We start from the raw sequence: 15,597 nt of genomic DNA on the forward strand, positions 1-15,597 counted from the left end.
GGGAATGACACAAAACATTTTTGCAGTGTATCTAGATGTCTGTATCTAGTCAGACGCTGATTATTCTGTAATAACAAATACATGCGCAGACTAAAATTGGTATTAATTTCCACTAGATGATAACGTCTTAGACATTTATTAAAGCAGCGTTTTACCGGCTATAAGCCAATAGAAAAGGGCTCTCTGGAGACGTTATAAAAAACAAATCAAAACTGGCTAGACTATTCTTTTTCCAATAAAAAATTCCATATGGCAATTAATACATGTTACATTGCCCTTCAACCAGAAATAACCTGATAATAAATATAATATTTGACCCTAGCGATCTTAATTAGCTGCTACTTAAATGCCATGCATAGTACGAAATTAACAGTGGGCAGACAGTAGCACTATTGAAGATAAATACCCATGATGTTATTGTCATGTAGGCAGTGCGTCATATCTAGTATGTTGCATTTATATAACATCATTCTCACGTTACAGGCATTAAGTCATGTGTGTAACCCGAAGTCGACATGTGTTTAAGTCCATACATAAAAACAGGCAAGTAATTACTAATAATGTAAAAAGAACATTTTATCATGTGGAATCTTTGAGCAGAATCACTATAAAGATTTTGACACAAAAATGTTGATTTATTCATCTCAATTGACACATTCATCAGAAACCTTAACAACAATTCTGCTTGCAAAACCCATTGGCAGCAACACGATGCATGAGTGGATCAGCACACACGTATAACACAGTAGTTAATCCAGAAAACAGCACCCTTAATATGGGCAGAAGAGGCGCAAGCTAAGGGTCCAAAGAGGCAGTGGCTGGGCCCGCCTGTGTCTAGATATAATGAATGTCACCCGAGGCCCTAGCAGGTCCGCCACAGCCTCATGGGCCCACGGAGCATTTGAATTGGAGCATGTGCCATCAGCCCATCCCCCCACCCCAATCCCTGCCAACTGCCACACTGGTGCTCAGAATCACTGCTGTCCATCTGCAGGGCAAAACCTTGGCTGCTGCCCCTAACCCTTCTCTGCCTGGTGGGCAAACTGCCCCTAACCCTTCTCTGCCTGGTGGGCAAACTAAGAACGGTGGGCGCAAACCCACCAGAGCAAATACAAGTTTTTTATTTTTTTATTTTTTACTAACATCATTCTACTGCAATTTATGTCCAAGATCGCCATGATCTTCCAGAAGCTTCTTTTATACCGACAGAAATTCTTAATGAAAATGAAACTCTGAAGTTTTGCGACTTGGACACTGATGTGTCCAGGAGATACTTCAGTCAGAGTAGAAACCAGATCAGTGAAACATTACATTATTATTTTCTATAATGTAACGTTTGATTGCCAGAAATGTTTTCTTTGATTTGTCACTTCTTGTGCCAAAGCTAAAGCGAACTGAGATGTGGTTAATAGTTTCCTTATCATGGTAAGCGTTTTCATTGCTTAATCATGGCTGCCTCTTTTTGTGTTTGTGTTTTGCCATCTGTCATCTTGAGAGGCAAATGAACCAGCTGCCACGCAGTGCGATCTGATCCAATCAGAAATGTCGTCCTTTTCAAAGCGCATCTGTGTGAAACCTTAAACATGCTGATGAGAAAAAAAGTGTCTCAAAGTTGTTAATAACATTTTGGCTGGAACACGCTTTCACCTAGATGACCCCGATTAGCATAACCGCATAAACCCAGACTCATTACTGACACCGAATCACACATAAGAGATTTGTTGGAAGTAGAACTCCACTTCACATTTAATGAAGCTGAAATATTAAGGTTCACAGGTTGTCAGCAGTACTTACAGATACAACCGAAACGGTATAGAGACTTCCGTGTTTTCAGAGTGGGAGAGGGTAGTGGTGGTTGATCTCAGAACATTTCTCAAGTCTTCCACCCAACGCTCCTATTAGGCCGTTCACAGGGGGAGGGGCATGGCCTCCCTCTGATCCCGGCGCCGGCACAGCTGGTGACCAAGGATCAGCCTAATTTTCAGGTCCCTCTAATGATCACCATGAAGAGCAACCCCTAATCCCATAACTAGGAAAAACGACCTCCTGCAGCCGTGCAATTGAGATCCAGGCACTGTGGGCATCCAGTTAGAACCCCACTGTGCCGACTGGAGAACCCTGAGGAGAACCAGGACACGAGACCCGACCAGCCCCGGACCCCCTCCTGCTGATGAGAGGGAGGAGAGGCCCACTGTGCCCACCACAAACGGTTCACTTGTTGCTGCCTCTCTCTGTCAAAAGGTGAAAAACAACCCGCCGTTTTGTACGATGACACATTTTTTGTTGAAATGTAATGAATGAGGACATCCACCGGGACCACCCATGGCTGTGTTGATACGGAAGGCTCCAGGAAACGTGGTGTGCTGTAACACAAACTTGATCTTTTATTTTAAGATTTTAATTTATTTTATTCATTCAGCAGACACCAATTTTTTTCTTTCTTCCAAACTCACACTCTTCAAGTGAGAGTGATTATTTGTAACTTGTGGACACAGTAACCTATAAATAGCCTATATTGCAATAAAGGTCTGTATAGAAAATGACATTTAATGATGCTAATATATGGCACACAAATCTAGTGGAGTGTTGCTTATGAAGTTACCAACTGAAGAAGACCAATGCTTTGTTTTTATAAACAACTTCCTAAAATAAATGCATACAAGTAATGTCGACGATCCATTCTTTGTGGAATTACTGTAATTGTACAAACTTTACACAACGTTCAGGCAAACGCAAAATGCAGGTGTCTCATAGAGAAGACATGAAGATGCTCGGTGCTTGGATACGGGGGCGTATCAGTGGAAGTCTGGCTTCTCTGGGAAGGTGCACCCCACCCGCCTGATGATGACGTTGGCTGCGTAGTGGCCGGCGCGTATACACTCCTCCAGCGGCCTCTCCTGCACCAACTCTGACAGGAAACCTGGGAGCACAGGGGGTCAGAGGTCAGCTGAGCGCCACCCAGCGTGTCTGGGGGGGGGGGGGGACATGAGAGGCAGTAGCTCTGGGAATAACAGAGGCGTCGGCGTCCTCTCAGGGGATGACTGACTCAATGGATGACAGTGTCACGTGACCACATGACCGTTTCACACCGAGCAAAACCAGCGAGATAAATGTCACGTCGGCGTGATCTAGACATGCCACCCTGTCTCCTTGGGGGAGGAATCAGAGGTTAATTGGATACGTGACACGCGGTCCCAGCTGTGGTGGCGGTTAAGTGGCACCAACAAGACCACAACATGCCGTACTGTACCTCCCACGAAGGCATCCCCTGCTCCGTTTGTGTCCACAATGTCGTTCTGGTCGATGTCCAGCACGGGGAACATGGTCACCTTCTCACCTGCGGACAGGCACAGAAGAAGAGTCTTGACATGCTGAGGAGCACATGCGGGATCAGTTAGGTCAATGACTGAGTTAATATTTGACGAGCCACATTCAAACCATAAATGAGATGTGCTTCATTAGCGAAGAATACTTTCATTTATCATAAAAACAGACACCACCTTTCAAACCCTCCCTTTAATTGAGCGCGGCACGTTATCTTCTGTCGGAATATACGGCTTCAATTATCAGGGAGTCAGGTGGCTGAGCGGTTAGGGAATCGGGCTAGTAATCTGAAGGTTGCCAGTTCGACACACAAATGACGTTGTGTCCTTGGGCAAGGCACTTCACCCTACTTGCCTCGGGGGAATGTCCCTGTACTTACTGTAAGTCGCTCTGGATAAGAGCGTCTGCTAAATGACTACATTTAAATATAAATTATCGGTAGCACGTGCTCTTCAAAGAGACTCCCAGTTGAAAAGGAGAAGCCAGGGGAGGAGGAAAGGAGAGACACGTCGACTCGGATGACAACGTCTCCAGGTGGAGGACGACATTAAATCACCAACTTAGGTCCGTACGATCGAAACCACACGCAGGCTCTTTAAACTAGGCCGACGGGAACCTTCAGACAAGGTGTTGGGAGACGAAAGACTGACACACGGGGATGAAAGGAACGCCGGGAGGCTGGTTACTGGGAGAGGGAACCTGGACAACAGGAGCGCTGTAATGAGCCCCCCTGCTACCGGAACACAACAGCACACACCTTCACCTTCAGAGCAACGGACCTGACCGGCCTGACTGGGACACCACCCACCTGACCGGCCTGACTGAGGCACCACCCACCTGACCGGCCTGACTGGGACACCACCCACCTGACCGGCCTGACTGGGACACCACCCACCTGACCGGCCTGACTGGGACACCACCCACCTGACCGGCCTGACTGGGACACCACCCACCTGACCGGCCTGACTGGGACACCACCCACCTGACCGGCCTGACTGGGACACCACCCACCTGACCGGCCTGACTGGGACACCACCCACCTGACCGGCCTGACTGAGGCACCACCCACCTGACCGGCCTGACTGGGACACCACCCACCTGACCGGCCTGACTGGGACACCACCCACCTGACCGGCCTGACTGGGACACCACCCACCTGACCGGCCTGACTGGGACACCACCCACCTGACCGGCCTGACTGGGACACCACCCACCTGACCGGCCTGACTGGGACACCACCCACCTGACCGGCCTGACTGAGGCACCACCCACCTGACCGGCCTGACTGGGACACCACCCACCTGACCGGCCTGACTGGGACACCACCCACCTGACCGGCCTGACTGGGACACCACCCACCTGACCGGCCTGACTGGGACACCACCCACCTGACCGGCCTGACTGAGGCACCACCCACCTGACCGGCCTGACTGGGACACCACCCACCTGACCGGCCTGACTGAGGCACCACCCACCTGACCGGCCTGACTGAGGCACCACCCACCTGACCGGCCTGACTGGGACACCACCCACCTGACCGGCCTGACTGGGACACCACCCACCTGACCGGCCTGACTGGGACACCACCCACCTGACCGGCCTGACTGGAACACCACCCACCTGACCGGCCTGACTGGGACACCACCCACCTGACCGGCCTGACTGGGACACCACCCACCTGACCGGCCTGACTGGGACACCACCCACCTGACCGGCCGACTGAGGCACCACCCACCTGACCAGCCTGACTGAGGCACCACCCACCTGACCGGCCTGACTGGGACACCACCCACCTGACCGGCCTGACTGGGACACCACCCACCTGACCGGCCTGACTAAGTCTGTGTTGCGTCTGACACTGTACGATAATCAACTTATTACACTGGATTAATACTGCCCATGCACAGCAGTGCCCAGCCACATGGAGAATACTGACAATCGCACGTGGCTTATTTTAGAGAACCGTTTCCCTTTCAGGAAAGCAGCTGATTGTCACTTTGATAATAAACGACTCTAGTCCAGGATCATTTTAGGATCAGCTAATTAGTAACATAACGACTTTGCTTAATTAATGCTGCAAATCAAGCTTGTGAACCCTCCTCCCTTTTGAAATGATTAACTGCACGTCCTACATGTAAATTGCACCAATAATAAATCAGAGTTAGTCAATTATTCCGCAGTTAAAGATTGAAATCATTAATTGTGAGGCTGTTTACATATAAAGAGGGGTCTAATTCAAAACACCAACACAAGACACCGCTAAAAGGCCCAGGTGTTGCATGGAGAGCCGTAATAGGAACTGCTGTAATTATTGAGCATGGGTTGTGCTGTTCAATAGCCCTAAGGCTCTGAAAAGAACTTCGGATGGTAAATCTGTTTACATAGCTCAAAACAAAGGTTACTCCTTCATGAAGGTTTCCAGTGTGGGCGTCTGGGTGGGCAGATGGGGGACACTCATGGCAGAGAGCAGAACACGCTGATGAAATATCAGCGTGATGTTGCTACATGCATGCAAGCAATATCACGTATATAAGTGTACGATACGCCATACAAGGGTCCTTCAAACTCCCGCTAATCACACATACAGGCTGACGCGACACGCTGTGATGATTATGTGTCGTTGCGGGAGAAGTCCATAACTGTTTCCCTGCTTAGTGAAGAAGAATCTAATACAATGTGATTGCTGATTAAATGCATGCGACTCCATGGTTTTAGGGGTGAGCATGTCTGGTGATTAGATGAGAGAATATGCCTTATTCCACAGCCAACACAAGGTCTTTACTTTACCGTTTGTATGTAGAGGAGGTTTTTAAGATGTGTTCTGCCTGAGTGATCGACTGGCCTTGACCAGATTATGTTTACACAATCATGTTTATATGATTACAAACGACACATTATGAATAAACAGCATCCTCATGAAGACTTCCGACATACTCGTCAAAGTGTAATGTGGACCCTGAATGTACAACCGTCACCTCAATCACAGTGAGTGACCAGAGTCATAAGAAATACTGTACGTTGAAGGCTCTTAAGAAAACACAAGAAACATAGTACACCCTCCTCCTCCCCCCTCCTCTCCTCCACCTCCTCTCCCTGCTTCTCCTCCTCCTCTCCTCCACCTCCTCTCCCTGCTTTTCCTCCTCCTCTCCTCCACCTCCTCCTCCTCCTCCCCCTCCTCTTCTTCTCCTCCTCTCCTCCACCACCACCCTCCTCCCCCTCCTCCTCCTCTCCTCCCCTCCACCTCTCCCTGCTCCCCCTCCTCCTCCTCCTCCTCCTCTCCCTGCTCCCCCTCCTCTCCTGCCCCTCCTCCTCCTCTCCCTGCTCCTCCTCGTCCTCTCCTCCACCTCCCCCTCCCTCCTCTCCTCCACCACCACCTCCTCCCCCTCCTCCTCCTCTCCTCCCCTCCACCTCTCCCTGTTCACCCTCCTTCTCCTCCACCACCTCCTCCCCCCCCCCCTCTCCTCTCATCACTGCCAATCCCCTGCAAGTGAACAGTTCCCAGAACTTCTTCTGAGGCAAATGATTAAACTTGACTGACAAGTTAGCTCAGGTTACAGTCCGCCTGTTCCCTGCCATGTGAAACACAAAGAGCTCTTTGGCAAAGGGCGGTCATGGAAATGGTCATAAAAACTCCTACTGCCAAAAAAACTCAGCGACTGTTGTTACTGGCTTGTAGCATGTCTGAAAACATCACTCCACCGAAATCTGTTCACATTTCACTGTAATGAGGGCACGGTCATTATTTGCACTCATTATAACTGTGCTACACTCTCTTTACAGGTTCTTGTAGTGCTGGAAGTACAAGTATAATAAAGGTTGATTGTGTTCATTGAAGCAGTGCAGGGCATGTGTGTGAGCGTGCCTGCTCTTCAACAGTTAACCTGTGGCATTGACAAAAGCGGGGATTTGTTTAAGAATGAAATATCTCCAAACAATAATTCGCAATTATATGCTTTTGTTAATTCACTCCTTGTTACTCCCTCATTAACAACCCTTGAATGCTAATGATTTTACTCGAGGAATCATTTCAACAGACGAGACTCTTTGAAATTTGTATCAATTAGGGCCTTTGTTAATGGTTATTCTACGGAACAATGCAAATTCTCACTATTCCAACAGGGAAGAATTATTCTCCTATGGTCTGAGAAACAAGGCTGCAAATAAGACACCGCACACAATTTGATAATAAGCACATAGAACTAGTTTGATATTATTACATGCTTTATGTAATTTTTTTTACTTGCATTTGTGACTGACATCATGTTGAGAAAAGCGCTGGCAGGTTAGCAAATGTACGTTTGTCAACTTCGCTACATAACACAAGCACGATCGCTCAACCAACCATCAAAAATAAAATCTAGGAAAACTGAAACATCATCATCATCATCATCATCATCGAATTAGTTCTTTGCTTCAAAATGCACATTCAATCATGCAGTTTAAAGACAATATTCAGCAAGACACCTACCCAATAACCCTAGTGCTGGAACAATTCTTCCCTGTTCCACCCAAACTAGAATCTCCAAGAAAGGAAAGATTTCCATGCTTTCTTGGCAATGCTCACAAGTTAGCAGCAAAATGACATACAATCTGTTTCTTTATCGTGACTGTCGTCTTTCTTCACTGTAACCACTGGCAGAGACATCGTACACCAACACAGCTCAGTGCCAAGCGAGAGAGGAGAGGTCACTCACAGAGACTAAGCTGCTAAATGGTTCCATCTTTCTCTAGAGAGAAGGAAACTCAAACAAAACAGGGCCTTTCCTACGTCAACAATTTAAAACAAATCTCTTATAGCTGATTATAATGCTGAACAGATGAACATACAATAATAATCGGGAAACCCGTAAGAACATCACAAACGTCAACATGTAGACACTGTTTTCTCTCCACTTCCTGCCTCAAAGGGAGTGGGCTATTTCTCATGCCCAGGAGCTTCTGGCTAGTAGCCTGTATCATCAGGGACTTGAAATGACCACCTCATTTGATTAACGCTTATAGACCTGGTCCTTTCTTCCAGAGTTAAAGCCCTCCCAGCCAGGGCCTGTGCTCCGGCCGGGGCCCCCTGGAGAGCCCTAAACATTTACATTTAGTCATTTAGCAGACGCTCTTATCCAGAGAGACTTACAGTAAGTACAGGGACATTCCCCCCGAGGCAAGTAGGGTGAAGTGCCTTGCCCAAGGACACAACGTCAGTTGGCATGACCGGGAATCGAACTGGCAACCTTCGGATTACTAGCCCGACTCCCTCACCACTCAGCCACCTGACTCCTAAACCCCCTGGAGAGCCGGGGCCCCCTGGAGAGCCGGGGCCCCCTGGAGAGGAGGCTGGCTCAGGCGCTATCTAGTCCTGATCAGCGTTCAGAGCTGCGACTCCCACTGAATGATCAGGTGGCTGAGCGGTGAGGGAATCGGGCTAGTAATCTGAAGGTTGCCGGTTCGATCTCCCCCAGGCCGAATGACGTTGTGTCCTTGGGCAAGGCACTTCACCCTACTTGCCTCGGGGAGAATGTCCCTGTACTTACTGTAAGTCACTCTGGATAAGAGCGTCTGCTAAATGACTAAATGCAAATGCAAATGATCGTTTATTAGATCTCATCGTTAAGGTTCAGGGCACAATGATCTTAATTAGCGCTTTAATGGGTGTATAAGCAAAAGCACGGAGCAGTTCAGCGATGTCAGCGCTGCTAAATGAAGGACTGTTTCCCTCCCTCTCAGCTCTCTCTAGGCATGTTGGGAGCTGGCGGGTGATGAAACACTAGTTGAGTATCCAAATTAAGGGCAGGAGAAACCAAAAGATAACAATAACAAATTGACATCTCTTTTTAGAGAATTACACCACAGGGGAAGACATTCTCCTGTCCTTAATCACTATTAAATGGTTTAACATGACATGCAGGGGCTGGCAAATGATCAAATCCTGACAGGAGGACAAATTGCAAACAAAATGAGAGATCAAGTTTATTAGAGCAATGCCTTTGGGAAATGAAAATCTTTAATTCTCTTTTTACATTGACATTTATTTGGCTTCTGTGAATAACAGTGTTCACACACACACCCACACACACGCACAGCGATTTTGCCACGCCTGCGTATGTAAGCGCCTCTTCCCACAGCTAGAGCATTCCATGACATTTATCATGTTTGCCTTTGTAGATGACATCGCGATCACATTGTCTTTCATCCCCCTGCATTCATCATGTGTTTTATATAAAGTTCACAGAGACGCAGAGCTCTGTCTTCATGCAGGAGCAATGAGAGAAGGCGGCAGGAATTATCCATCACTAGGAAACACCTGCATGACAATGGATGGCTTCATTTTCCTTTTAAGCGTGGGAGGATTCCACTCAAATCTCCATGAGAGGGAAGACACTTCCAATAACCCTACAATTGTATGAAGAATGACAAATCCACAAATTCCCTTATCAGCCCAATATAATGCCATCCGTCAAAATGGCAAAAAGGGATGTGCGTTAATCTATATTTAAACACTACTTAACCAAACCCCTCTGTTCTATTTCATACGAATGGCAATTGATGTATCAATCTTCTAACTTAGATGAAAGATTAATACTAGTGATCTGTGATTAAGTCTGCCTACAGGGGTTTGCGGCAGCCGTTTAATCCCACGCTAGGCGATGAGGAGTGGTTTCCGCTGCTGGATCGATGCTGTGTGGTGCTACTGTACTAGCTGTCTACCGGTACATGGCTGTACTGAGGCAGCTGGTCTAGAGGCTGGGCCTGGCTGTACTGAGGCAGCTGGTCTAGAGGCTGGGCCTGGCTGTACTGAGGCAGCTGGTCTAGAGGCTGGGCCTGGCTGTACTGAGGCAGCTGGTCTAGAGGCTGGGCCTGGCTGTACTGAGGCAGCTGGTCTAGAGGCTGGGCCTGGCTGTACTGAGGCAGCTGGTCTAGAGGCTGGGTCTGGCTGTACTGAGGCAGCTGGTCTAGAGGCTGGGTCTGGCTCTGAAGTCCCCTGTGATGGGAGAAACGTTGGGAGTCTTTACCCAGGGCCATCCATCCCTGTGCACGTGTCAGTGGACTGAACTGTAAGGGCAATGAGGAGAGACACCCCCGGACTCCAAACAGAGGCAAATGCTCCCAGCTGTAATCGGAGACCATCACCACCCCCCACCCCCCCCGCCCTCCAACTCCCCCTCCCTCCCCCAACAAAGAGCTTAGCCCTTTGTTGGGGGACCAGTTACGATGATGCCGTCATTTAATGTCTACTAACTATGCTCCCTGAGAAGGAGCTCGGAGGATGAAAAATAAGACAGAAGAAAACCCAAAAAATAAACAAATAGACGGAGATATACAGGTGAGAGAAAGAGAAAGGTGTGTGAGAGAGAGAAAGAGGGAGCGAAAGAGAGAGAGAAAGAGAGAGCTGACATGTTGAGCTAAATCACCCAGGACTGCTTGGGAATGTGCCATTACAAGGTAAGAAGTACTTCACAAATCAATGCCTGCCTCCAACATCCTACACTCCTCTTTCGTACTGAGAGAACAACATGGCTCATCGCAATGCCTTTGATTTTCTATACATCTGGTGTCAATTTTCGCGGCTCACTTCAAAGACAAATATTGTTGCCATTCGCACTTGTAGCATGTAGCTATTTTAAGGCAGTGTTCTGCACTGGGAAGAGAGGAGAAACCAAGTGAAGGACAACAACAGGTGATCTACTGCAGGTGAACATTTGGAGGTGAACAAATGGAGTCAGGTGGCTGAGCGGTTAGGGAATCGGGCTAGTAATCTGAAGGTTGCCAGTTCGATTCCCGGCCGTGAAAAAAATTACGTTGTGTCCTTGGGCAAGGCACTTCACCCTACTTGCCTCGGGGGGAATGTCCCTGTACTTACTGTCGCTCTGGATAACAGCGTCTGCTAAATTACTAAATGTAAATGTAAACATTTGCCCGCTCAATCTGGCACATTTACACAATGGACCAAGGTGCTTGTGTTAATTGGCGTGTATTGTCCTTTCTTGAATAAAATACAAATGAACATGTGCTTAAATTTCCTCTCCCAAGGCCTACGACAACACACTAGGATATGAGGCCAGAGGAAGAAGGAAGACGTGATCATGATCAGAAATTTGGAAATGAGCTGGGGGGGGGGGGGGGGGGGGGGGGTTCCGTACCAACAGTTGCCACGGTGTCGTCCTTGCCCTGGGTGAAGACCACGACTCTCTGCCTCTTCTTGTTGACTTTGGGCAGGCTTTGGGCCTGCCTCGCAACTTCTGCAATGTCGTCCGTCTGCAAAGACACAAGGACACCAGCATGAGATAATAAGGTATTCCATTAGTCAAATGAACACTGTAGCCTAGAGTCCAGGAGAGAGCCAATTTTGGGAGAGTTAATCAGGGTTTCAAATAATGATTTGAATGAGGATGGTAGTGGGTGAGTGAGTGGGTGGTGGGGGGGTCAGCTTTCTCCAATACCGGCCAAGAGATCAAGTGATAATGAAAATAGATGGGGTGTAAAACAATTTGAGATAGAGATCAAGAGGAATCAATGTAGGTGCTCAATGTTATTCTAATCGAGAAATCGCGAGATGAATGAGAACCTCAGGACTAGCGGTGTATCACATTCCATGGCGGTGGCGGTGGGAGAGGGGGGGATGAAAATAGCCGGGTGCGAAGACTTGGCTGCTGTCAGAAGGAGCTGCTCATGAGAGCGGTTGGGCGATTGGCTCAGTGCGGAAGCCATCTCTCTGCAGCATCTGCACAGAATGGAAGCTCGCCTGGAGACTACAGAACTCTCCGGAGTGCTTGCCTTTGATCATGAGAGGGATAAAGAAACGTAAAAAAAAAAAAAAAACTCCACACCTGTCAGTTCTGCTTTATTATTAACTCATCATGATGTACTATGAACAGGTGGAATGTCTTTATCACCACCTCACATTGGGGAAGACTCCTACATTGTCCTAACACACCCGGAGAGGAGGCTCTCGGGGGCCCTCTCCCTCACTGGCACCGAGGACCCTCCGGGGCGAGCAAACAGAGAGGAGAAAGGGAGTAATCAGAGAGATAGGCTCCGGCCCAATAGCGGCAGCCACAGTGGCACACTCTCGCCAATGAGGTTTAACACCTATAAATGCTTCCCAAACGTCCTTTAATCAGCCCTAAGAGGTCCAGGGAGACCTTGGGCAGAGGAAAAATGGGTGTAACACTCTAAGTAAGTGCTAATGGCGAGGTTAATACAGAGGCTGTTAGCAGGCAACAGCAAAGAAGCAATTTGTCACTGTGACTGAACGTAACCACAAGCACTCCTCCAGACACTGAATGCTAAAACCGCACAGAGCTGCGGCATGTTGTCACACTTTGGTTTTATGTTCGCTGACATTAAATCCAGGAGGACGGCAGAGAGGAACCTGAAGGCTGGAGCAGTCGGAGGTGGGAGGGTAAGGGTTGGGATAGTTTAGGAGGGCACGCCACTAAATTAAACACAAACAAGATGTTATTTCACCCGGGAGGACGGTGTTCTTACCTGTTTGCGTCCTATGGCGACACAATGCAGAAAACAAATAATGTTCAGCGTGAGTGCATATGAATTTGGACGAGGGAGGGGGGGAGGTACGGGGGGGATTCACACACGGTCAATTTAGTTTACTGCTGACAGACGGGGAGGCCTGATCGTGCTTATGATTGATCAGGCCCAAATCTGCCACGGGTGCGTTTTGCTGTTTTCTCGGTTAGTTTTCGACCGTAAAATACGAGGGTGCTAAATTTTGTTTCTGTATCAAAGCCACTGAAAAATGTCTCCTCTCTCCAATGCAGCTTGCTTCTGAAACAGAGCCAGGGACAGATTCAATTACGGCTGCTCTACAGATACCTCCTCTCTGACCGTTTAAAGGAAACTGATCACAATCGGGCAGCTAAATGTGGTTGGATTTACTGATCGTGGGTGTTCTATTGGTGGAGGAAAGACTATCTCGCATTGGAAAACAGTCAGTAGACAAGCTTTCTACATAAAAACACCCTAGTGTGCGTATGAATAAGTATGTATGTTTTGAGTACATAATGTATAGTGTAAAGTATATATGTACACACACATAAATACAGTACAAATATGTTGAAAAGAGCTTTCATTCAAATACTTTTTGAATGAAGCTCCTTCCACTCAAAGTGGAAGGTGCTGCACAGTAATTGGCTCATGTTTTGTATGTTCACCTTCACTCGACCCAGACCAAAACTGTTACCAAAAAAATACAAATCACAAATACATAACAGAAGAGTCCACTCCAACTGCTTGAACCATCTGGAAATAAGTACATACTAGTAATGTTATCTGAGAAATCACATTCGTCCAATGCAATTTCGCAGAGTGTTCTGACAAATCAAGTTGACAGAGAAAATGTCACAGGATTGTCACTTACTGGAGTGTCTGTGCTTTGCCCTTTATATTTACTTTTTGTGATGTGAGCCCCCCCCCCTCCCGTCCCCTCACCCCCCACCCCCATCCCTTCCTTCCTCTCTAAAACCTGTCACAGTCACCAGGATTGTGTTTCTATTCCAGTCACGTTGATCACACCGTAAGTGATTCTGGATGACAATTATTCACACAGAGCAGAGCCATTTCCAAGGGAGCTCCACCTTTGTAAAAAAATATATAAAATAAAGAGATGCCACTTAAAACACCTCTGCCCACTCCAGAACTCTCCAGTATTTGTCTTTGTGATTGTGTGTTTTAGGCCCGGTGGAGGACCACGAGCGCTCACCCTCCACTTAAGACGCAGCCCCACTTTAAAAAAACAAAACAACGTATATTATATGTACTAACAAGCCCTGTCATATTCGTATTTGCATAATCTGAGAAACCACAGGTGGCAGTCATCGGGCTATTACATTTACATTTAGTCATTTAGCAGACGCTCTTATCCAGAGCGACTTACAGTAAGTACAGGGACATTCCCCCGAGGCAAGTAGGGTGAAGTGCCTTGCACAAGGACACAACGTCAGTTGGCATGACCGGGAATCGAACTGGCAACCTTCGGATTACTAGTCCGACTCCCTCACCGCTCAGCCACCTGACGCCCTATTAAAAGGGCTGTCTGAGCTGTACGCCGAGGTGTTCTGCTGCAGAGCAGAGCCGTGAGCTCCCTGGGTGTAATGAAGCTCACGAGGGCCCCTTTTTAACCAGGCAACCTGACGAGCCCACAGCCTGGAGAGGAAGAGCTTGAAACCCTGCCCAACTTCTCGGCTTCCCAAGAGGCTTTTCAAAATTCAATAAATAACATCTGTAGGCGATGTTGGGTGCAGACCTAGCTGTGTGCGTCATAACACAGAGCTGGCTGAACAAAGAAACCATGACGACTGCCAGGTTTCCATAGCAACTGCTGCAAAGCCTGGAGAGTATAATAGCACATCAATCACTGTCCAAAAAGAACTTCATTATCAGCAAAAATAAACCTTTCGGATCTGTTTAGTGTGCAATTGGCGGTCAACTCACCTCAAAGCCTTGCTCTTTGGCGAAAGTGGCCGCCTCCTGAAAGAGAAAAAAAAAAACGACACAAAAATAACAGAAAGGAGCAGTTAATTATAGAGTGGAGGAGCAGAACAGAGTGTGACACTGCCGGCGGTACACAAGAGTCAAGACATCTCACTGTCTCCAGCTAGCAGCTACACTAGCATGTGTGCTGTGCGGCACAGACACTTGAGGGGTTGAGTCACTGGAGGTGATGGGGAAGCAGGCTGCTTCCTGATTTAGTCCACCAGCAGGCGCGCACCCATTTAATCCTCTGGCCCACTTTAACTCATCTTACAACCAGAGCGGGAGGGGAAGGCAACACCATTTCAGCCCAGAGGCCATGAAACCACCCAATAGGAAATGGAGGAGGGAGGAGGGGAGTGTGTGTGGGGGGGGGGGGTTCCCCTACTAATGGAATTCAATGCTGACCACAGTTTACAGTGCATGATACAGCTTAATACAGGTGATTCTCGCCCTCTAGCTCGCCACTAATCAACAGCAGAGGCTGTGGCATGCCAGGGGCCATGAAACCAGCACAAATCACCAGTGACAAGCCAGCGCACTCGCTTCCCTCACGACCCCAGACAAAGCAATAAGTCGATGCTATGATGCTAAATGATCCAATTATATGAAAGGGGCCGGTCGCTTGCCTGGCAGTGTGACCTTGGGGACAGGATGACAACCTGCTCTTCACCGAGGGGGAGGAGGGGGAGGAAGGGGAAGTGACATGGAACGATAAGGTGACTGGTCCCTGGAGGTGAAGCTGTCCTCACGCCTCCCTGCCCTGGATCAACATAACCCCAGCCAGGAATA

The 15,597-nt window shown here is 48.1% G+C and overlaps 1 protein-coding gene across 1 annotated transcript in view; it reads right to left on the reverse strand.

Moving 5' to 3' along the window:
- Positions 1 to 2,362: 2,362 nt before the first annotated feature.
- Positions 2,363 to 15,597, reverse strand: part of adkb (adenosine kinase b) — an 81,601-nt gene continuing 68,366 nt past the window's right edge. The window contains 4 exon segments of the mRNA XM_067245264.1: positions 2,363 to 2,920; positions 3,251 to 3,337; positions 11,457 to 11,571; positions 14,767 to 14,802. Coding sequence (XP_067101365.1) covers positions 2,796 to 2,920; positions 3,251 to 3,337; positions 11,457 to 11,571; positions 14,767 to 14,802 — 363 coding nt within the window. The 3' untranslated portion in view covers positions 2,363 to 2,795.

This window comes from Osmerus mordax, chromosome 10, assembly GCF_038355195.1.
Source record: "Osmerus mordax isolate fOsmMor3 chromosome 10, fOsmMor3.pri, whole genome shotgun sequence".
Taxonomy (NCBI): domain Eukaryota; kingdom Metazoa; phylum Chordata; class Actinopteri; order Osmeriformes; family Osmeridae; genus Osmerus; species Osmerus mordax.